Below are 24,949 nucleotides of genomic sequence, written 5' to 3'. Positions count from 1 at the left end.
TCAATTATATTACAACATCTAAAATTTTATAAAATTTTGATTTTTTTAAGCTTTCTAATAAATATTTTCATTTAAATGAAAATATTTATTAAATACATGATCGAAGATAATATTTTAAATTTATTTATTTTTTATTATATTTTTCTCGAGAATATGTTCTTCACCAAGCTATATTACAGAAGTTAAAAATAGAATTGTCTAAGATAGTCCAACACAAAAGTAATCAAAACACAAGTGAGCAATACAATGTATACTTTACTAACAAGTAATATCTAAGTTTATCGATAGAAAAATACATGCTCTATATGTCTGCTATCGTGAGATTTCGATTACACACATTGCTGCTTCATTACACGACACTTACATTAACAATAAACTTCGGTTACCATATTTTTGGGCCACCCTGTTGTATATATACTTTTTCTATTGTCTTGAATTTCACTTCTATTATTAGATTATTACTTAAATCTTATGTCAATGTTACGTAAATTTTAATTTTAATAATAATTAGTTTTTCCGAAACGTTACAGTTTATAGTAAAACTCGAGATCATTTTCATTTATAATTTATAGAAAAATTACAATAAGGAAAATAATATATAAACTTAAGCACTTGATCTGTTTCATGATAATAAATCTAGGAATAGTTCGATTGAGATTAATATTTTAAATTTAAAAATAAATTTGTTTTGATGTATTACGATTTACTTCTCAATATTTTACAATAAACTAAACAAAATATATTTGAAGATAAATAAATTGTTCGAAACAATGGATAGACCTATTGAACTAATACATAATTTTGCGAATAAAAAGTTATTTATTGGAAAGAATAATATATTGAAGAATTTAGATTAAGTTAGAATAAAAGTAAATATAGATCTATATATCACTTTTAAAATAATAATATTTAGAGGGAAGAAATAGTATAATTTAAACTTTTAAAATAGTGATTTTATGCTAGATTATTAAATAAAATGAAATTAAGTAAATTAAAACGATGCATTGTTTAATATTAAATTTTTATGAAAATAATTTGGGAAATATTAACAGAATTATTTGAAAATAATGTACTTTTCCTTAATTCTATATATATATAGAATTAAGGAAAAGTATATTATTTAGCTTTAAGAATCTCCTATAATTACTTGTATTAAAAATCAAAATAAATAAATAAATTGTTGAAAATAAGGAAAGTATTCCTATTTATTGCATAACATTTTTGTAATAATAATATTTTTTAAAGTAGTAAAATCTTTTAAGTATGCAATGAATGTTGAATTTATAAACAATATAATAAAATCGAACATGTTTATGTCGTTTTACTTTTAAACAATCATCAAAGGCATTTGCTTTCTAGTAATAACTATTAAAACCCACCAGGATAAATCGATTAAAACAATAATTCAGCTTAAGTAATATGTTGCTACACATTTTTCTTTATACAATTAAAAATTATTGTTTTGTAGCTGATTATATAGGCCTATATATATTACTATTATTTGTAGTTAATTTTTTATCTACGTAAAATTTTTATCTATCACACTTAAGTTCTGATTCGATTTATTTAATACATTAAAAATTTATATGTCGTCATTTAAGAATATTAAAGTAATTTATAAAATTAAACAGACTAAATTGATATTTATACATTAAATACTTAAATAAATAAACAGATACTCGCTAGCTGTCAAGAGAGGATAATATAAGAATTTATAACAGTGATAAAATTTATTTTTATGATTATTATAAATTATCGCGTCACTTCATAACAAAAATTTATTTTAAAAATCGCAAATTAATTTTTCAGATAATTTTCTTCATTAAATAAACGAAACAAACTTGCCTGTAATAATTAAAAGTGCATAAAATCTATCCATAAGTTATTCTTATCATTTAATAACGTGCTTCGTACAAAGATAAACTTATAACAACTCAATTGAATTCGCAAACAAATATTTAATGTAGTAATATTAACATCGTATTACATAGAATTTGTTTGTTTACTTATGATACTTGTAATAAAATAAAATATCTTAAATTCTTTAAATAAAATTATATTTTTAATTTTAAAAAATTTTAAAAAGAAATAAATTAGTAGCAAGTAAAATATTAATCTTATATATTTCTTATAGGTCTTGCCACTAGAGACGGCAAAGAAGGTCCAGCCTATCTAAATCTTCCGTCTCCCAATCTACAAAACGAGGTAAGTTCGTAAATATTATTGTTGCAGATGTTAGAGAGAAACTATTTTAAATATATATATATATATATGTCTATGACGTTCCAATAGCAATTTTTTATCCGTCAGACAAAATATAATTTTAAAATATTCATACTCTAATATTTATGAGTTATTCATAAGCGAAATTTTCATTTTATTTGTCCTTTTTTTGTATTGAATCCTAAATTTTTTTTAATATGTTACTTCATATTTCAAATTTCAAACATTCATGTAAAGAGATATAAAATACAATCTTAATAAAATGTTCTCTCTATTTGTTTTTTATATTTTCTCAAGCAGAATCTTATTAATCACTTCAGTCGGAGAATAAGAAGTTTTAACACACAAAAAAAAAAAAAAAAAAAATTCATTGCTCAAATTTTTTTTTACTTTGTTACGAATATTTGTCGAAGTTTTAAATTATTAAGCCCTAGAAAATATAAAATTTAAATTAATTTGAAAAAAAAAAGTAAAATTTTCTTTAGACGTATAATTTTATCAAGGAAAAGTAAGAGCTTCTATTCCAAGATAAAAATATTTCGTACAATATTGGCTTTATACATGTAAGTAATTCAGGTAAGGATTGATTTTTAGAAAGCTTGGATCATTTCCAAGCTTTCATTTTTGCTGTCATCTGCGATAAAGGAGAAAGTTACGAGTTGGACTAATTCGCATTTCTCTGATTTTGGTGCTCTTATCGACCAAAATCACTCTTTAAATTTATAAAATGTGTTTTTCCCCTCATTTTCCATTAATTATTAACGTATTTACTTATCGCTATTGAATTTTATTATTATTTATATGATTATATAATTGAATAGGCTACATAATTTAATGAATATTATTCAGCGATATTAACTAAATCATGTCAATTAAATAAGTTTAATCTGTGGTACATTAAATTTAATTTAGATTTTTTTATTATTTTTTTTTTTACATATTTCGCTGAACTAAAATAAATTTCAGTAAGATAAATCTTCATCAACAATTTATAACTCTAATAACAATTTAAAATTTTATTAAAAATGAATATATTAATTATATCCGAAAGTAGCAGTCAGGTAATAAATTATATACGAATTATAGACATTAATGATTTAAAAAATTAATTGAATAGTTATTTACGGACATTAACAGATCAATTTTAGATAAGGAATAGTTTAGTTGATTTAAAAATGTTTTTTTTTTTCCATTTATTAAACGCGAATCATTTTTGGAAGGGTTCAATAATGAAATATTTAAATGATATATTCACATATAAAAATCAAATATCTAACTGTATCTTGCCTTAGAGCATAAACTAACGACTAGACAGAAATTCTAGAAGAAAAATGAGGAATGATAGAATCATCATTAGGTACAGTACAGTCTGATAGAACGGAATTGAGGTCAGACGGGAAATTTTCCACAACTTTAGTATCTATATCACTGACGGATTTCTCATTAGGTTCAGTAGACCCGGGCCTAGAGGCGCAAAAATTGTAAATAATAATAATAGTAATAAAAGAATAAAATAAAATAAGACATGTCAGTTGAGTAGTATAAATATATAAATGCATTTTGCACGAATAATTTACTAATGATGGGTCCTTTGCCCGCTTTTCTATATCGAAAATACAATTATTGCAGAATAAAAATTATAAAATAGAATTATTCGATGCAAAAATGACGCTATTAGTTTGGAGGCACTTGCATATTGTGGGCTAGGGGTTCCATATTTTTAATGTATACTAATGCACCCTTTCCTTTATAAGTATTAGCCAGGTTCAGGTGATTAAAAAAATTAGTTAATTAATTGCAACTTTGTCAAGAACTGAGAGTAATGATAAGACAATTAAAGACATTCTCTCGAATTACATAATTAGCGATAAAATTATGTTTTAAGGAAGTTTTTAATTTAAATCAATCAATATCAAATATAGGCTTCTCTATTATATGCAATTATGAAATTAAATTTTTATTAATAAATATAACCATTACTCGACAAGTTTTCTATGTTTAAATTTCATTGAAATAATCGATATATATTGAAAATGAATCCTTGATATATAATTCGGACCACACAATTGATTCTTCTATTCAATTGAGATCAATTGGAAGGAAAGCAATTTGGACATGTCATATAAAGAACTTGTGGTTGACAGTTCTTTGTAATAGCCGTCACGATTGCTTAATTACTATTAATTAAGTTTAAACAAGAGGAAGATCATTTTAATTTTGACGTTGTCGAAGCTCTTAAACTTAATAAATTTTAACATTATTACTATGTACGGTTAACGTTGTTTTTAAACGCATATTACATCAGAAGCAATTATACGATAATTTACAGAAGAAAATGTAAACAATTCTACTGGAAAAATAATTTGTTTAGAACCCGAAACTTACTTCAGGGAAACAAAATTTAATATTGAAACCCATTTTATAATATAGTAAAATGTATCTAGTTCGAATCATTAATCTGAAACGTTTGCATGTCTTCTTTACGAGAGAATAAGCAAATTAATTATNAATTAAAAATAAAACTCTATTAGACATATAGAAATTTAAAATAAATTCAATAAATGAATAAATAAAATGAATTACAGTAAAAACCTCGATTTAACGGACTAAATTTACGGTCAGTATATCATACGTAAAAATTAACACCCTATTAATTTTAAATTGCTTTTTATATGTAATTCAATTAACGGGTTATTTTTTTCAAATCTAAAAGTCACTATTCTTAACTTTACGCCACATCGATATATTATCATTGGAAGACATAAATGTCGGTACTCTCGACGCAAACCAATTTGACCCACTAGAGGGACCTTCCCAATAACAAAAGAAAAACGTTTTATGACCCTTTGTCTTCACTTGTTCCTTTGTTCGGACTACTATCTGTCGACATGTACGGACGTTCATCCTACTGTTATGTAAAGACTCATTTGTACATTAATTACTTGATTAAACGAAGATACCTTGATCAATACAATGTGTTTCGTCTGAGTGTCTCTCCGCTGATTCCGGATTAACGACAATAAATTGGAATATTTTTTTGTCAAATTTAATTTATTTTCTTTTTAAGGACATTATTTATCTGTAGTATAGTAAATTTATACTTAAATAGTTTCTAAGTGTAAATTTACTCCTCTGCAATTTATTAATGAATATACATATATATATTAGAATTAGAAGTTGTTGAAAAGTTCAAGGTAACAGTGTACAAATATTTAGACATTCGACATAATTAATCCAATCAATAACATTATATCAACAGTTTAATGTTTAGAAAGAATAAAGAAACAAATTATATAGTTGAGTCAATAGAAGAGTTTTCACTCTTTATGAGACATGGATGAAGATAATAAGTTCTTCATCCATCACGGGTTGTGACACATGTGGGTTGTGCAAAGAAAGATGGATAACGAAAGAGAAAACATCTTCAATAGCCAATGTTTTGCAAAAACATCCATTTATATTACTATTTAAGAAGAATAGATAAGCTGGAATAATAAATTCCCGTAAATTCCTTTTATTTTTGTTTTGCATGATTCATTTATCAATGTTAAATTAGTTGTGATTTGTGTAAAAATCACTTCTCTGCTTTGTTTTTCAAGTGTTAAAAATGATAATATACACGGATAATTCAATAAAGTAATTCTTACGTTAAATAATATATTTTATTATATAAATAAACTAATATGTAGTTTTTACCTTTTGAAATATTTTTAAAAACGAATTTAAAGCATTTTAAGTTATTTTTGACAGATGTCTTTAGAATTTGACATAAAAATTAAATAAAATCTTGGAAGCGATATTTTATATGCAACAAATTTTATGTAATAGCTGACCTTTCTTTAGATTTGTATTTATGATAATTACTGTAATAAAGAAAACAAACACAAAAACAATCAAAATGAAATAGAGAGAGATCGATTTTGCTGATCGTTTTGGAGATTAAACTGTATCGATTCCGGTCATGTGACATCAAGAATGACGTCTCCGCTCGATTCAGCTTTGAACACGTCATATAAAGAAAAAAAAGGATAATTCTATAATAACAATGTTAATAACAAAAGTATATCAATTTATAATATTTTAATTGTATTAAAAATTAATCATAGAACTTTTCTTAATACTTTATTGCTAATTATGGCAAAGAGAATATTACTTATATTATTTGGATTATTTTCAAAAAGAATATTTTAAAAATAATAGAATAAAAACATTATTACAAGACGTAATCATGTGTTGTTATTTAAAAATTTGAATAAAAATTATTATAGCATTTCTGATGAATTTGAATATATTAGAAATGCTATGAAATATTCGAAAAAATTTGCAAATTCAAGTCCATTTACAGTTTTATACACACAGAAAACAAACTTGTGTATGAATATTTATGTGTGTTTGTATGTGTAAAAACATATATACATACATACATACATACAAGAGTATACGATTAAAGTACGCAGAAATAGTAATAGGCATATACCTTATGAAACATTTGCTGGAGAAGCAAATTTTCTGGTCTGTTCAACAAGTTAAAGTCCTTCAGTATTATTTCAATATAACAATGAGCTTTGATTCTAATTCAAGTATATTTGATGGCTCAGGAGGTACGGGGATATAGTTATAATATAATTTTTGAAAAACCTAACTATCAGAAAAAAAATAACAATAAATAGAAAGCACTGTAAGGAATTTGATATTTACGTATGACTTAAATGGTGAAGTAATTGATGACTAAAAATTTAGGATTAAAAATTTGGAATTGTCACTCAGTCCCGTAGCAGGAATACATACAATTTAAAGGAAAGCTTGAGGAGCAAGTTGAACAAATTGTGACAGATGTTTTTTCTCTTTTCTAGCCAACACTATTCCTATTAGCTACAATTAGGTGAAAAAAATAATAGTAGTCTAAATTAAAGCGAAAATATTATCGTATATACTGCATATGGGTACCGCCGACCGAGTTGGGGGTCTTAGCTACCTCATAGCCCCATAGCTACGGCTCTTATGGACTCAAACTCTATACTTCTTAAAATACGACTCATAGAGTTATTCGAAAGTGACGTTGAAAATTGAAAACAAAATTATAAATTAAAATATATAAAAAATTTAAAAATCCAAAAACACTGAAAGTTTGTTGATAAAGTCAATTTCTTTTCTTTCTTCTTTTTCTTTTTGTAATTTAAGATCCGTTCAGTCTTGTCTTGAGTAAGGCGAGTCGAGAGCGTTTACCCTGAATAAATCATTAGCATGTTCGCATTTATTTTTAATGATGTTTAAGCTTTACGAATTTTCCTAAATATTCGAAAAAATTTGCAAATTCAAGTCCATTTACAGTTTTATACACACAGAAAACAAACTTGTGTATGAATATTTATGTGTGTTTGTATGTGTAAAAACATATATACATACATACATACATACAAGAGTATACGATTAAAGTACGCAGAAATAGTAATAGGCATATACCTTATGAAACATTTGCTGGAGAAGCAAATTTTCTGGTCTGTTCAACAAGTTAAAGTCCTTCAGTATTATTTCAATATAACAATGAGCTTTGATTCTAATTCAAGTATATTTGATGGCTCAGGAGGTACGGGGATATAGTTATAATATAATTTTTGAAAAACCTAACTATCAAGAAAAAAAATAACAATAAATAGAAAGCACTGTAAGGAATTTGATATTTACGTATGACTTAAATGGTGAAGTAATTGATGACTAAAAATTTAGGATTAAAAATTTGGAATTGTCACTCAGTCCCGTAGCAGGAATACATACAATTTAAAGGAAAGCTTGAGGAGCAAGTTGAACAAATTGTGACAGATGTTTTTTCTCTTTTCTAGCCAACACTATTCCTATTAGCTACAATTAGGTGAAAAAAATAATAGTAGTCTAAATTAAAGCGAAAATATTATCGTATATACTGCATATGGGTACCGCCGACCGAGTTGGGGGTCTTAGCTACCTCATAGCCCCATAGCTACGGCTCTTATGGACTCAAACTCTATACTTCTTAAAATACGACTCATAGAGTTATTCGAAAGTGACGTTGAAAATTGAAAACAAAATTATAAATTAAAATATATAAAAAATTTAAAAATCCAAAAACACTGAAAGTTTGTTGATAAAGTCAATTTCTTTTCTTTCTTCTTTTTCTTTTTGTAATTTAAGATCCGTTCAGTCTTGTCTTGAGTAAGGCGAGTCGAGAGCGTTTACCCTGAATAAATCATTAGCATGTTCGCATTTATTTTTAATGATGTTTAAGCTTTACGAATTTTCCTAAATATTCGAAAAAATATATTTTTAAATGAGAAAATCATTAAAAATTTAATTTATTTCAGAATTCGAATAATAAATTATTTTACGTTTTTTTTATTATAAATATAATTTTTCATAATATTTTTTCTACTTAATAACGTTTAAGTTAGAGACTCAACACATTTCTTCCAATAATAAACTTATAATCTCTGAATGAAAAGTTTTTATAATTTTACATACAAAAACCAATATTATAAAATCGAGATAAATAAATATTAAAAATAATCGAAAATTAAAAATAAAACTCTATTAGACATATAGAAATTTAAAATAAATTCAATAAATGAATAAATAAAATGAATTACAGTAAAAACCTCGATTTAACGGACTAAATTTACGGTCAGTATATCATACGTAAAAATTAACACCCTATTAATTTTAAATTGCTTTTTATATGTAATTCAATTAACGGGTTATTTTTTTCAAATCTAAAAGTCACTATTCTTAACTTTACGCCACATCGATATATTATCATTGGAAGACATAAATGTCGGTACTCTCGACGCAAACCAATTTGACCCACTAGAGGGACCTTCCCAATAACAAAAGAAAAACGTTTTATGACCCTTTGTCTTCACTTGTTCCTTTGTTCGGACTACTATCTGTCGACATGTACGGACGTTCATCCTACTGTTATGTAAAGACTCATTTGTACATTAATTACTTGATTAAACGAAGATACCTTGATCAATACAATGTGTTTCGTCTGAGTGTCTCTCCGCTGATTCCGGATTAACGACAATAAATTGGAATATTTTTTTGTCAAATTTAATTTATTTTCTTTTTAAGGACATTATTTATCTGTTTAGTTAAATACAATTAAAGTGTATTTTTCAAAAGAATGTTTATTTATCTCAATTTAGATCGTATACTTGTTTATTAGTCTCAGAACTAAGGTGAGTATATAACCAATAATACATATAGAAAAATTTTTCTGAGGAATTAAACTTCTCGTACATATTTAATTTAAATTACATAAACTAAACGACACTATGGCCTTTGGCCGTTTTCCAAGTGTCACAAAAAATTATACAAAAACAATAAACAAAACAAAAAAACAGCAAAAAAAAAATACACGAAACTAGATACAGTTCAATTTTTTAACAACTTGTTTAAATTGTCTATAAGTTCTCAGATCCTTAAATTCTTTTTTTAAAGCATTCCAGTTGTATATGAATTGGTAGATCGGTGCGTCTCGACGAAAACAGTGCTTAACTTTTGGTAGAATCAAATTATTTTTCCATCGATAGTTGTAGTTACAGGGCCAGAGTGTTTATTTAACTCATCACTTATATAAGATTCTTTCCTGCCAACCTTTATTAGTTTAAAGCTGTCTAAAAGAACTTGTTTTTTATATAAAACTTTTAATTTGTCGATATTGGTCTGATTATAATAAGAGGTGACAGAAGAATATAAGGTAACTTGTATAATGTTCTAATAAAGTTGTTTTGTGTGACTTGCAACCTATTCAATACAAAAGAAGAAGCTGTACCCCATACGGAAATACCATATCGATGTTTGGGTTCCATACAAGCGTGATATAAACGCTAAACAGTCTCAAAATTTATGTAACTCATTATTCTGTTCAATATTCCAATAAATCTAGATAAAGACAGTGTTAGATTATTTATATGATTGTTCCATAGTAATTTATCATTAATTTCAATACCCAAATATTTTACGGTATTAATGCATCAATTATAGAGGCCTGTCTTTTAAAACAATACTGGTTATTAGTTATTATATTTATTAACAAATCCAAAAATATTTTATAGAAAGCCATTTCAATTATTTTAGTTATACTCTGAATGATAGTAATCGGATGATAGCTCTCTAAGTCCTGTTTAGATCCTTTGTTTTTAAATGTTGGTATTAAGAGATTGTGTTTGAGCTTCTCTGGAAACCTACTGAAGGATTTATTAATTAAATAATATAATGGTGATGCAATAATATCTGCTATTTGTCTTAGAATAAATATATTTAACTTATCAATGTCCTGAGTATTAGCTTTTACACTCATAATATAATCAAAAATCTCTTTAGGAGAAGTTTCACCTAAAACAAAAGAATCGACCATACAGCATAAAGGAGGAATGTGAGAAAGAATTAGTTTTTAACGGTGATGTGACAAAACCTCCCATCTGTCTATAGTGATCAGCAAAAATATTACTTATTTTTTCTTCATTTTGGAAAAGTTTTCCATTACACTTCAACTGATTAATATGTATGTCGTTCTGTATTTTAACTATATCGATAAGCAGTTGTTTAATCTCTTGTCAAAACTCTATTGAGGAACGTGTTTTAGAGAATTGTCTCTCATAGTAATCTACCTCTTCTTTCCTAATTTTATTTTTAATATCTTTGGAGAGCCTTCTCACTTCCGTTAATATTCTTGCACGTCGATCTCCTGAAATACAACACTTGTTTAGATGTTTGAACAACCTCCTCTTCTGGCTAATTAACTTTATTGTATCACTTGAGATAATCTTTACCAAAAACGCCTTTTGCTTTATCTTGGTTTTCTTATTCAGTATTATAAAAGGAAGATATTTATTAATAAAAATCTGCAGGATATCCTGAAAGTAATCCGCCAATTGGTCAACAGAAAGATCTGAGGAATAATAGTAATCCCAAGCGAAACAAGCTGTCAGTGCATTACGTAAAAGATGTATTGACGTATTATTTATTTTTCTACGTGTTTTTAATGAATTAACACCAATTTCCGTATCTTTCCTTGGGAGAAAGAAAACTATCCGACAATAAATCATGGTGAATTAAAAATTCTGACTCACCAAGATTAGTTCATTAAATCGAGGTTTTACTGTATTTAAGACTGATTACTGTATCCTTGTATTTGAAAGGATAAATACTTTACATATTACCAAATATTACATCTTTATAAGATTTAATAAATATGATGAAAGTAATTATACTATTTTCTATTTTATCAAATCAGGAAAAAAAAAATATAGAGAGGACTAGAATCGAATTTATTGCATGTCGCACATTCATTATCCAATGGCATCTAGAGTATGTGTTTTATCTGGATCAATTAAATAGCGAATACTGCAATTATTGGATGCTTATTTATTAAAACTTTGAGTGAAAGATAAATCTTTTCTAATAAGAAACATAAATCCACTTCAAAATTCAAATTAAAGTAATTTTAATTAATTGGTTTTTTTCTTACGTTTATTTTGACCTTTGTCTTATTTCGTTATTAAATATATCATATCAAGTGAAATTATAAGAAATACTATTCAAAATATAATATGATTTTTCTAAAAGCTACGTACCATTTTACTTTTCCTAAAAATTTTTAAAATAGGCCTACTACTATTCTTTTCATTATTTAATTACCCAAAAGTCCAGTTAAATTTATACTGATATTTTTACAAATTTTTTAAAAAAATATACATTAAATTTGGCAAAATTCTCAATATCTATATTTATGAAATGTCTGTCTGTCTGTCTGTTCTCTATACAGGGTGACCATTTAAACGTTTATCCAGGAACAAAAAAAGATCTTTCCAGCAATGGTTTGGTCGGGTTTTGGACTGCAGCAGACGAATACACCGGATATTACGTCGCCATGACCAGTCCTCATTGCGCCGCTATCTGCAATCAGTACAACATGCTGAGAATGACGCAAAACGATTTGAGTGATGCAGCACGATGTTAAATTTATAGCATGACGAATCAAAACTCCTTCACCACACTTTACGGTCCAATGAGGTTTTCCCGGAATGGAGTATATAACCGTCACAATATGCACCACTGGACAGGGCGTGCCCCACGATGCACGCGACATATGCGACACCAATTGTGTTTTACCCTAAACGTCAGTAGTGGTGTTTGGAGTGAGCAGGTTTTTGGTCTCGTATTCATTGACGCACCCTGGATAGTGATCGATATCTGCAAATCATTAGCCACAATGGTGGGCGAATGGCTCGATAACTTGCCTTTGGTGCAACTACAACATGTTTGGTACCAGACGATAGCGCACCATCTCATTCCTGGACAGACGTGCTTCAGTGGCTCTCAGAGCAGTTTTGAACCACTGGATAGGACATGGCCTCGTACTATGGCCACCACATTTCCCAGACTTGACCCCTCTGGAGTTTTTCTAATGAGTCACCTAAAAGCATTAGTGTGTGCCAGCAGCATCGCGTGACGTTGGCGAACTGGAGAGCATACAAAAGGCCTGTTAAACGGTGACATCAGGAATGTTACATGCCATCCATAACCCCACGCTCGATCATTTGTATTGCTGCTGAGGGCGGACGTTTTGAACATAACAAAATAAAGTTTACTTTTATGTATCAATTTCTGCAATGTTCTTTTTATCCTTTACAGTTAGAGATTATTTGTACGCTATGATAAATTGTCTAAAATTGATTTCCTTCGGTTATTTTATCGCTGAAATAAGCATGCATTACATGCCTACAGTCATGTAATGCTGGAAAGATCTCTTTTGCCCTAGATAGTGGCCACTTTGTATTACACATTTCTAAACCTATGACCTAAATTTTTTCATACTTACTCTCTAGGAACCTGCGGAAAATATAAACTATCATAAAACCTCGATACTTCACCCCTCCCTGATTCCATCCTTTTGATATTTCGTGATAAACAAGAATAGTAGGCTAAAATAACAAAACTTTTAATGTTGCTTTTCATTTTAATGTTTGTCTTGTTACTTTTCGCCCGGGCAGCAGCAGGAAATTTTAATTTAATTTAAAAGTACTATTGTAATTTAATGAAATTAATGTTTTAAATATTACTTTTTAATTCTAAAGAAACTTGAAGTTTACGTTATCTCTCAAAATGTCCATTTACTAGTATTTTCTTATATGTAAGTGTTGTAAAATATTCTAAAACACTTTTAAATTTACATGTTGTTGGTGGATTTTAATTATCCAATATATTCCTGTCAGTGTCATCAATAAAAATAAATCTTAGGGATTGTCATATTCATTTTATTAGAAACATTTTAAAAACTCTATGTAGTCTATTATACATATACAGATATTCTTCTCTGTAATACTGCTTGTAATTTATTTTATATTGTAATTATAATTAACAATAATCATGTAAATATAAGTCCCACCAGTGCCAGAGTGCATAAAATCACCAAACACAGGGCGAACCCACGACTAAGTTGGTTACGTTTATTTTGAAGTTTATCTTATTTCGATATTAAATATGTTACATCAAATGAAACTATAAGAAACAGTTCTACTATTGAAAATATGTTACTGTTTTAAAAGTTAATTTTGTATTCCTTTATACACATTTTACTTCCTCCCAAACATTCATTAATATTACTATTCTTCTCTTTGTCTATTTAACTATCGAACATGTATTTAAATTTATACCGATATTTTTATAATGAAAATTTTTAATTATATATTGAATGTGACACAATTTTCCTTATCTACATATGTAAAATAGAATGTTGGTATGTCTATATATGAAAGCGCGAACCCACGACCAACTTGATTGTGGGTTCGCATCTTATCAATTACCTGGCCATGGGAAGTTTTCTGGATTTTCTCCAAGTGTCTAACGTGAGACAGTTGATAATGCGATTTTTACGATTGCAACATGTAGCGACAGTAAAGGATTCACATTGAGCACATACTGTAAATGTGTAAAATGTAATTTTATTCTTCTAATAAAATTTTGTTCACTTGTCTTATAATTGTCAGCTTTGCAGCACCACATTTTTTTCTTGGTGGTAAAAATTTCAACTAATTTTTCCCTTTGTAAATCTCTTCTTCATGATCTGCATTGCATATGAATCAGTGTTTTCATTCGATTCGGTTCAATACATATATACTGAATCGAATCGTGTATGTGTATGTATATATAACATACACGTGTATATTGTATAGGCCTATATATATATACGTGTGTGTGTGTTTATATCGTTAATATTTTTTTAAATATTCTTCTTCGATTTATAGTGTTTGTTATATTCGATATATCTATATCTGGCCTAGCGCATTAAATTTCCAGTAACAAGAAGAACCCTTCATGGGATCAAATTTCTATAAATTATGTTACTATTCAAAATTTATTTACTCTTCGTTATACAAAGATTAAGTTGTGGAATAAAAATAATTTCCTCTTAAATTTTCTTGAATTTGTTTACTTACATTAACAATTTCTTTATAATCTTAAGAAAATTTTATAAATAATTTATATAATCTTAAATTGTTATACTGTTTTATAATATGATATAAAATATTGTGGTTTAAACTAGAGCGACCCAAAAAAATTTTGTTTTCGTTTTATTTTATTATCGTAACTTTAAAATTACGTAGATTCTGTAAGACATTGATTCGATAAACTGACAATAGAAAATCTGATTTTGTCCTTTCCCTGATTTTACCTATTTTTGATGTAAAGTTTGTCTCATCACAATTCAGTTCAATAAATGAAAAAAAAAATAGTTCAAGTATAAAAACTGGCTTAAAGATTAAATAAAAGTTTTACTTATATTTGTAATATATAGTATAATATCAAAATTAATTTATTGAGAAGATATTTTTATTCAAAATGTTGTAATTCATCTATAAAACGATTCAGCCTAACATGGAGCATTTGAATTGAAAACATCAATATTTTTATGAAAACGAGATTGTTTTATTTGTGTTTATCGTGCGAACGAATTTCTATCTCTTTCTTGTCTTAAAAATAAAATAAATGGCACATAGTATATTGATAAGCCTTCATTACAGTTTTCACTTTTTAGATTTTATATATTTACTTATGCTGTAGCAACTCGATTATCTGAAACGGTTTACAAAAAAAAAATTAATAATAATAAAATATAATAAAAAGAAAAAAATAAAGCAAAATAGAACGCGTAGCGTTGTACTTGTATACACAGAGACCAAATTCTTCTTGTAACTGGAAATTACATCTGTCAATTGTAGCGCCGCGAAAATAGTTCACGTAACATTATGTTAGATTTTGAGTAAATTAACTTTCAAATACAGTAATTACTTTATAGTATTTATAATTCACGAAACTAATACATGGGTGTTTGATATACTCCAAACACAAAAACAAACGAGTTTCTGCATTATCCGAAATTTCGTTCATTGGAAAGATTCCTGGTGCCATCAAGTTCGGGTAATAGAATTTCCATTTCCAATTCCAACTTTTGTGTTTGTAGCTTAGTTAAAAGCTCGATAAAAATTTTATAATTTTCATTTCAAAGTAATCGTCAAGGCAATGCCAAAGCACAGTCAGTTCAAAAACTTTAAAATAATTTATCTTCATCACAAAGTGCCAAGCCTTGAGTGACAATAACTAGGTGAAATAAAAATTTATGAAAAGATTAAATAAATGGATATTTCTGACTTTTAGCTATATTTTAAAGTGTTAAAGAATCATAATTTTTCACTTACGGGAATAATATTCAAAAAATTTAGAATACTGTACAGTCGACCCCGTATAACACTGTTGATTATTCCGTTTTATATGAATTCCATGTTGTACGAGTCACTTAGATTTTACAAATACGTGTGCTGGGCTGTGAACGGCTCATGTATTTGTAAAATCTAAGTGACTCGTACAACATGGAATTCATATAAAACGGAATAATCAAGTGTTATAGGGGTCGACTGTATTTGAAATCGTGTATAAAAAGTTTAGAATATTTCATTCTAATAGTTGGTTAAATTTCCTTTATTACGAATTACAGGTTTTATTCTTTTTGGCATACTATCAATAAGTGATTGACATTTATCCAAGACTAATTTCAGACCAAATTTTTGTACATTTTTCTTACCTTATTTATTGGTTGGGTTAGATTCTTCCAGTCACATTTTACAAATGAACCAAATAATTTCAATTTGTCTTTAATTTAAAAAAAAACAACAAATATTTTCAATTGAGAGTCAGTTTCCGGGCCAATCTAAGAGCTTTACATTTTTATATGTAAATCATTCTTTGAATCTTTTGCATTAAGACATTTAACTCCATCCTGTTGAAAGATTATATCATCTTGAAAGTGATCTTCCATTGTTGGGATGAGAAAATATTTATTGTCTCATTAAGATATCAAAATTTTTCAAATCTATTATTGTCAAATGAGCCCCACACCATAAATTTAGTGGGAAATTTAATGATCGTTGTAAACAATCTGGATTGTTTGTTTCATATTTCAAGCGCCAAACTTTACCTCCATAATTTAAATCAACACAAAATTTACTGTACTTTTGTCGCTAAAAATGACATTTTTCCGTTATTCAGGTGTAAAATACTTATATTTTTTGGCCTAGATTAATCGTTTTTTCTTTTGAACTTTTATTAGATGAGGTTTCTTTTCTGGTTCTATCTGCTTTACAACCTATCTCCTTCAAACAATTGTAAACGGTTGTTTTTTGAAACTGGTTTCCAATCATAGATTTCAATTCTTATGACATTTGTTCCAAGCTTGCATGTCTATTTTCTTTTACAATTTTTCTAAGTGCTAATTTTTCTGTCGTTTCTGAAGTAAATTTTGGAAGACCAGAGCATTTTTCAGCATTCAAACTTCCAGTTTCACTAAACTTTTTCATTAGTTTAAGCACTTTTGACTGTGAATAATTCACTTTTCTCGCTATTTCTTGTTGCTTAATATTTTATTCGTGTAAATCAATAATTTTGGCTCTTTAATCCAGGCTTAATTGTCATTTCTTGCTCATTTTATATATCCTTCTTTTGTGACAATTGCCGAATTGTAATTTATACAACACTTCCTGTGGTACAATTTACATAACTGCAGTAAATTACACGCACTATTATTTAAAATTGAACATTATTTTATTAATTTATTTCATATTATTTTGAACATTTTGAACAAGATTTCAAATATTCTAACTTTTTTGAATATCGTTTACTTAAGAAAAAAATATGACTTTCTTAACACTTTATTTAGAAATTAATATTTTTAGATGAAAATATAGTTAAAAGACCAGGCTAATTATCCCCTATTTCGTCGTTTCATAATTTTTTATTTTACCTAGTAATTATCATTCAAAGGTTGGCACTTTGTGATGGAGTTACATTAACTTATTCTAAACTTTTTGAAATGACTATTTGTTAACACTTGTGACGTTCCGAATGGATAATTTAGATGAATTAACGATGAACGAATCCTACGACATCTCGCAAATTTAATTATACGAATAATCGGAAAATTCCTTGATTGAAAACATTCTGTTCTTTTTATTTTGTATTTATATCTTTGCAAAAATAATAATAATAATATTTTTATACAAAAAATAATATTAATTCAGCAACTCAACAGGTTTATATTTTATTTGCGATGACAAATGTATAAAATTTTTTCTCCTTTGATATATTTAATCGAGTATTACACAACGAGATCGTGTAATATGATTACATATATCATGAGATAGAAAATATTATAAGTATCAAAATTCTCTTTTAATATTTATAGGTTTTACTTAAAAAAACCGTTATAAATATTCAAATTTATAAAATTATACTGTGTCGAGCCTCTAAAAGAAAAACATTATTTCCTTAGTAAGAATTCTTTATTCTAGAGTATTTTTCCTTCCCTCATCTTTTCAAGTTTACTTGTGCCTTTCATAAAAATAGAAAATTTTTATATATTATTAAACGTCTATAAATCGAAAATAATAAAAGGATGTTGTCAAAAAATTTTCGAAAATTACGGAATTTAATGTTTTAAGTAAACTATAATAATGTAAACTAAAAGTATAAAGTAAACTAAATATCATGTGACGACTGCGCTTGTTTTCATTTGCACGTGTAATGCAATGTGTAATGCCGCTGAAAATTAAGTTAATAGATAAAGTTAAAAGAAAATAGTTAAAGCCACTGTAAATCTAATTTATCATTGAGTCTATTTCTAAACTTGATTTTCAGATTTACTTATAATGAAAACGTTTTTTTTTTACGTATTTAGATCTGTTGTAATTAGCAAACAGGCTTGATTTGATTTGATGTGATACGGCAAAGTATAATGTGAGCGATACTCCCAAGGACTGTCCTTCCAGAGGACTTTCTATGAGAAATTGGCTTCTATTTAAGTGTTAGATACGTGAAGAAAACGCAGAAAATGTTCAGGCTCAAACCCACGATCAGTGTTTAGAGGTTTTATAATATCTTCTAGGTTACATCAAAAACAGGACTACAACTGCCTTATCTGCCAATAATAAATATACATTTTATCCATTTCTTAAAGAAATCCAAAAATTAATTGCTCCGTTACAATTGATTTATAATTAGTAACTTGTAATTTAAAGTACTTTAAATTTATTTTAGTAAAAGACACTAAGTTAGGGGGGAAAAAATTAAAAGTAACTGAACTCAGACATTCTGAAATGTGTAAAATTTCGTAAATAATTAGTTTTTAAGAACTTCGGTATAGAAAATTTTAAATCTCCTAGAAATAAATTTATTTTAAATTGATAAAAAAAACTGCTGATTTAAAATTATATTTGGCAGCCATTAAAGATTTATTTTTCGCTTACCCTCTGGAAGTGCTTCGATGCCCCCAGGTTGGGAAACGGTCTAGGAACAATACGGTACAATATTAAAGAAAAATTTTAATTTAACATTGTTCAAAACTAATAATGAGGATAAAGAAATATAAAAGGAACTTTCGGATCTCAACGTTTGCATCTACCCAACAGTCAATCATCCCAAAGAAATCAAATTAGAAATTAGCAAAGTAGAAAAATAAATAAAATGGAGAAAAATAATAAAAACGGACATTAACTGAAACCTTTAAATTTATTCTATTTTGATTTGATTCAAATTATTTAAATGCATAATTTCATTTCAATTTTATTTTTGAATATACACTAGTGGAAATTGAAAGTGTTACACCCAGATGGAATTAGTGGAAATTCGCGAAACTTGGTAAACATGTACAGGGACATACCCAGAAGAAATGAACACAAAATGAAATGAATTACGCAAGTTTTATTGCTGTTTGGTACATGTTTCAGTAAGTGGTATGCCCACCCTGAGCATGGATACACTCTTGGATCCTTGCAGGCATTGAATCAATAAGTGCTTAAATGTCTTGTTGGGGTATGTCTCTCCATGCCTGCACAACCTTTGCAGTCAGTTGTACAGTGTGCGCTGGATGGCTATGAGATGTAATCCGTCTACCCATGGCATCTCAGACATGCTGTATGGGGGATAAATCTGGAGACCGGGCAGGCCAATCCATGATTGCGACACTTTGCAAGGCCTGTTTTGTGATGGCAGCAGCATGAGGACAGGCATTATCTTTTTGGAAGATACTATTTTGGATGGTGTTCATGAAAGGTATGACTACTGGATGGATCACCCTGTCCACATAATGGCAGGCGGGCATTGTGCCTTCAACAACCACCAACTAGGTCCTGCTGTCGTAACTGATTGTCTCCCAAACCATGATACCGGGAGTCGGACCTGAGTGGCACTCTGAAGTTACAGCAGGGTGGGCTCTTTCTCCAGCATGCTGGCGGACATGTTGCTAACTATCACATTGGCCTAAACAGAATCGGGATTCATCACTAAACACAACTGTACACCATTCATGTGTCCAATTACGTCTAGCAACACACCACATTAGCTGTTGTTGGCGATGAAATCTGGTTAAGGGAACACATTGCATGGGGGTCCGAGATCTCAGCCCAGAATCAAGCAATTGGTTTACAATTGTCCGTGGGGTGACTCTGGCAGTAACTACTGCTCGGATCTGTGCTGCCGTCGCCCATCTGTCAGCAACTGCCATCCGCACAATATGTCGGTCTTCACGTGGTGTCGTCCTTCTTCAAGGACCTCTGCCAGGTCTGCGAGTACTGGACCCTTCCTGCATCCACCTTGTGACCACTCTGTGTACTGACATTGCAGTAAGGCCAGTCCTTCGGGCGATTTCGCGATATAATGCTCCCATTTCTGACATGCCAATTATCCGACTTCTTTCAAAGTCAGACATTTGAGTGTACGGAGTTCTCACTTCTTGATATGGCATAGCTGGCCACTGACAACCTGTGGACCAAAAAAGTCATGTTCCCTAACACAGTTCACAACTTATAAACTAAACACTATAGCAATTTTGCATAACAAATGTCTCCATAATTTCCATATCACTGTATGTACTTCATTTAATTTTTGATCATTCAATACCCTTTAAAAAGAGATTCTTCTGCCCCAATTTCATATGTCTTTGACAATACTGGGTGGGTGTAACACTTTCAATTTCCGCCAGTGTATTTAGCTTGACTTGTTAAACATTAATTTTTTTCCTCTTCGTTATCTTTCTTTGTATCACGCTATGTTTCGAGATAAAAACGATAAAAAATTTAAAATTTTTAAATAGAAAAATTATCTAAAAAATGAGAAATTAAAATGTATGACAAAATTAAGAAAATATTAAATATGCTAATTTCATTAATTTATTATAATAAACGTGCATTTTTCTCATATTATGATAACAAATTACGTATTAAATACAGTATTAAAATAATCACAGCAGATTTTAATACAATTTTAATTTTATTTTATTTCATTTTTATATATATAGGCCTATATATATTAATTTATTTTAAAATTTAAAAAAGTATGAAATTTTTTAAAATATAAACGTTTTATAATTATATTTAGACTTTTATTTTAAAGAAAAAGTTGTTAGATATAATTTATTTAGTAATAATGGTCAATCTATGCAGTGATTATAGTTGCATCCATCCCAAAAAACTTTTCCTAACTTAAAGCAACGTTACGTTATTTCGTTGTTTTAAGCTAAAAACGAAAAATTCATTTATAAAATGTAAAATAGTTTAATTTGGCTTCCAAGCACTTACATAGGAATAAAATTATCATGCGTTCAATTGATTGACTCGTCAATTACAAAATACTTGTCACACAAATTACATGGAAATCCTTTCACATATGAACGATATCTTCATTTAATTCTATTATGTATTTATAAAGATATGAGTTATTGACATGTCTTACATCTTAACGAATATATATACGATGTGTTCTACTTTCGTCCTAATTAAATCAAAGTTTTTCGGGAAAGAAATGTTTTCAAAATTTCATTTCTTTATTTAATTTATCAAGATAATGATGCACTTAATTCTATTAAAATGAATAAATTTTAAATGAAAATAATATTTAAAATTACACAAAAATTGAATATAATTCAATTTACTCTCGTAATAATTAAAAATTAATTCATTAATATATTTAAAAATATATTAATAAATTGATTTTTAATTATTGTTCTATACATACTTATTCATTTCTTTGTTTTAATTTACATAATGTAATGGAAATAATGTTTTAATACGTTATTGTGTAAATAAATGAACACGTTTATATTACAAATAATTTAAAATTTTGTATTTTATTATTTAATTCAATACGTTTTATTGTATATTTTGATATACTGTATAAGTTACATAGTTAATTTTGTAATTTATTCCTTAACTTTTAAATGTGCTTTACTATAAGAAAGAGGCACTTAAACATAAATTTTTATAAGCAAAATAATGCATTAATTACGCTTCGAAAATTTCATATATGTTTCTATTATTTAATGATTTATAATTTACTTGAATAGACTTAAATCAACGAATGATTTAGTTCTATCCAACCTTTACAACAAATGTCTAATGATCAACGCTTGTCTATTTATTTTATTGATACAAACTGTCGACAGATTGCAAAACAAGCGTCGAATCATTAGACATTTGTTCTAAAAGTAGAATTTAGAGAATTAAGAGATGTTTCCAGCTTAGTAGTATTCACCCTTATATTCTGTTTCAAAAGTATGACATTAAGTACTATTTTATACTTTTACTTTCCCAGTGTTATAGATTATAAATTAGGGAGACTATGATGATCGGTCAAATTTTGTATATAAATTTTGCACTATATCTTAGGACTGGGCGAAACAAACATTTTGAAAATTGGCAAGATTATTTCTATAATTAGGTTATTGATGCTATTAAATTTTGGTTGTTAAAGGTCAAGAAAATGGGGAGATAGAAAAGGATCACGTGTCATATCTCGAGTGGGGTCGGACTTAATAAAAATGTTACTCTTTATTGGTATTAACAATATTTTTAAAAATTCATCTCTAGAATTAACCTTCAGAATTAAGCCTTTGTCTTTTTATAATAATTAATAATATAGGGGAGATCGGGGCAACTTCGGCATGCGGGGCAAGTTTGTCAAGCGCTTTTTTTAAAAAACAAATTAAAAGGAGACTTTGGTTATAGGTTAGGCAGTTGAGTTTTATTGGTGGCTTGTTGAGTGTAGTGTTTTTATTGTTCTCCAACAAGCGTAGTTGAATTATCAAGCAAATTTTCATTTTCGTTCAATTCCATATAATATTTTTTTTCCATTTATATTGAATTGGCAGGTTTTGTTATAATTCCATGATAACGAAAGTTACTTTTCCTGTTAGAAGGATGTAACTTCAACTTATTCACGTGGCCAGATCGTGGCTTGGCATTCTGTTCTCAGGGTTGTACTTAATGTTTCGAAATCATGACTAGCGGGGTAAGATCGGCAACATAAAGCCACATTAGAAGCAAAGGATAAAAATCAAACAGATGATAAATGAAAACATGTTTGCATTTGTTATTCATGTATATATGTCTTTGAACTTGCATTTCGTTGTAATAATATTAAATGGGTGTTGGATTTGTATTTCTTTGTTTTAATAGTGAATTCCAACTTATACATTGTTAATAACATAATTTTATATACGTGCCTATCTTGCCCCATTACTGTTGCCCCTATACCAGGGGCAACTTTAATAAAAATAATTAAAATAATTACAACTTTACAAAAAGAGAGAAGTTGCCGATCTTGCCCCTATACCCGGGGCAACTTCGTCAATTTCTCTCTTCTTGTAAAGTTGTAATTATTTTAATTATTTTTATTTCCAAACTGATTTTAACCAGTTCTATAGTAAGAAAACATTCCAATAGACAATATGCAAAGCTTTTTTTTCAGTTTACAGCAGTATTTATTACACAAAATTTAAGTAAAGCTTAACATGCCGATCTTGCCCCGATCTCCCCCTAAATATTATTTTTAATAAAATATCAAAACATCATACACGATTATAGCTTTGAGATAATGTGTCTTAATTGTTTTTTTAAACTTAAATATTTTTTTCAAATAGAGATTTTTTTATCATAATTCAAGAACGTTACTCCTTTTACGATTTTTTATTATTATTTAAATTTTATATCGTAGTATAATTGAAAAATATCGGACCTCCTAATGGTCCCCTTAACCTCCTGTTCGAGTGTGTAGCCTACAAAATCGAGGAAGAGCTCTTGCCAGCTTTTTAAATCTTTTAAAAATATAAAAACAATTATTTACTATTTTATTATGGTAAATTGACTTTATACATTTTTTGAAAAGCATTTTTTTTTTCAATTCTTCTAGTTTTCTGTTTTACAGACGTCAGTAATAACAATTCTTAAGAATTCTAAGAAAAGTTTAATACTTAGTTTCGATGTTATAACCGTATTATTGTAAACAATGATACAAATATTACTTTTTACGAAATATCTATGAATATTTCTGTATTTCTTTATGATTATTTATGTGTTATATGTATTGATAACTACAGTTAAACCTCTGAGCAACGATCACTGATGGAAAGATAAAAAATGGACGTTGTTCGGATGTGATCGTTGTTTGGAAATTATTTTTATGTATTTTTGTTAAAATATAAGTTTCTGAAAGATGGCCACTGTTTAGAACAAAGTTAAGCACATTAATTTGCCTAAGTTTTTGAAAATTTTCAATTAAATTATTATTATTATTATTATTTTATTAATTTAATTTTCCTTAAAATACAATGCTAGCAACAAACTATTATTCATGTTCCTTATAATAATAATGAGAATAGTGCACGAAATCTTCTTAATTACATTTTGCATTATTTTAATTAATTTATAAAAAAGTTGCCTCGGAAGACTTTCGAAAATAAAATAAATGTTTAATCGTAATAAACACTCCGATACGCTTAACCAGTGTACTAAGCTTAAGTAATTCTCTTGTGGCATATATTTATTTTTATAGTATTAAGACTTTGAAATGAAGTTATTATTAGCTAACAATAGGAATAAATTTTTTCTTTTGTGCACGTAATTACAAAAGATTAAATTCATGATTTATAAGTACAATAAACTTTTGTTCGTATAAAATCAAATATTTAAAACACTTTGTATTAGATCTTAATTGTTTTAAGGTATTATTCGAATTTAAAAAGTTTCCATTCTTTAAATTCTGCCGAATGGATAAAACCACTAAATAATAGTAGTTGTCGAGGGTTCGCGACTCTCCAATGGATCAACCCATTGATGAAACCGCGAACCCTCAACCCACTTGAACT

General features: G+C 27.9%; 1 protein-coding gene across 3 annotated transcripts in view; it reads left to right on the top strand.

Moving 5' to 3' along the window:
• Window positions 1–24,949, top strand: part of LOC111629076 (pleckstrin homology domain-containing family G member 5-like) — a 150,860-nt gene that overhangs the window by 74,786 nt on the left and 51,125 nt on the right. For all 3 annotated transcript variants that reach the window (XM_023372937.1, XM_023372938.1, XM_023372939.1), the window contains one exon: window positions 2,135–2,205. In XM_023372937.1, coding sequence (XP_023228705.1) covers window positions 2,135–2,205 — 71 coding nt within the window. The remainder of the gene's footprint in view (window positions 1–2,134; window positions 2,206–24,949) is intronic.

The sequence above is a fragment of the Centruroides sculpturatus genome, unplaced genomic scaffold, assembly GCF_000671375.1.
Source record: "Centruroides sculpturatus isolate CEXI.00-Female unplaced genomic scaffold, Cexi_2.0 scaffold538, whole genome shotgun sequence".
Taxonomy (NCBI): Eukaryota; Metazoa; Arthropoda; class Arachnida; order Scorpiones; family Buthidae; genus Centruroides; species Centruroides sculpturatus.
Note: the sequence above shows the minus strand (reverse complement) of the source record. Positions and strands in the feature narration are given on the sequence as shown.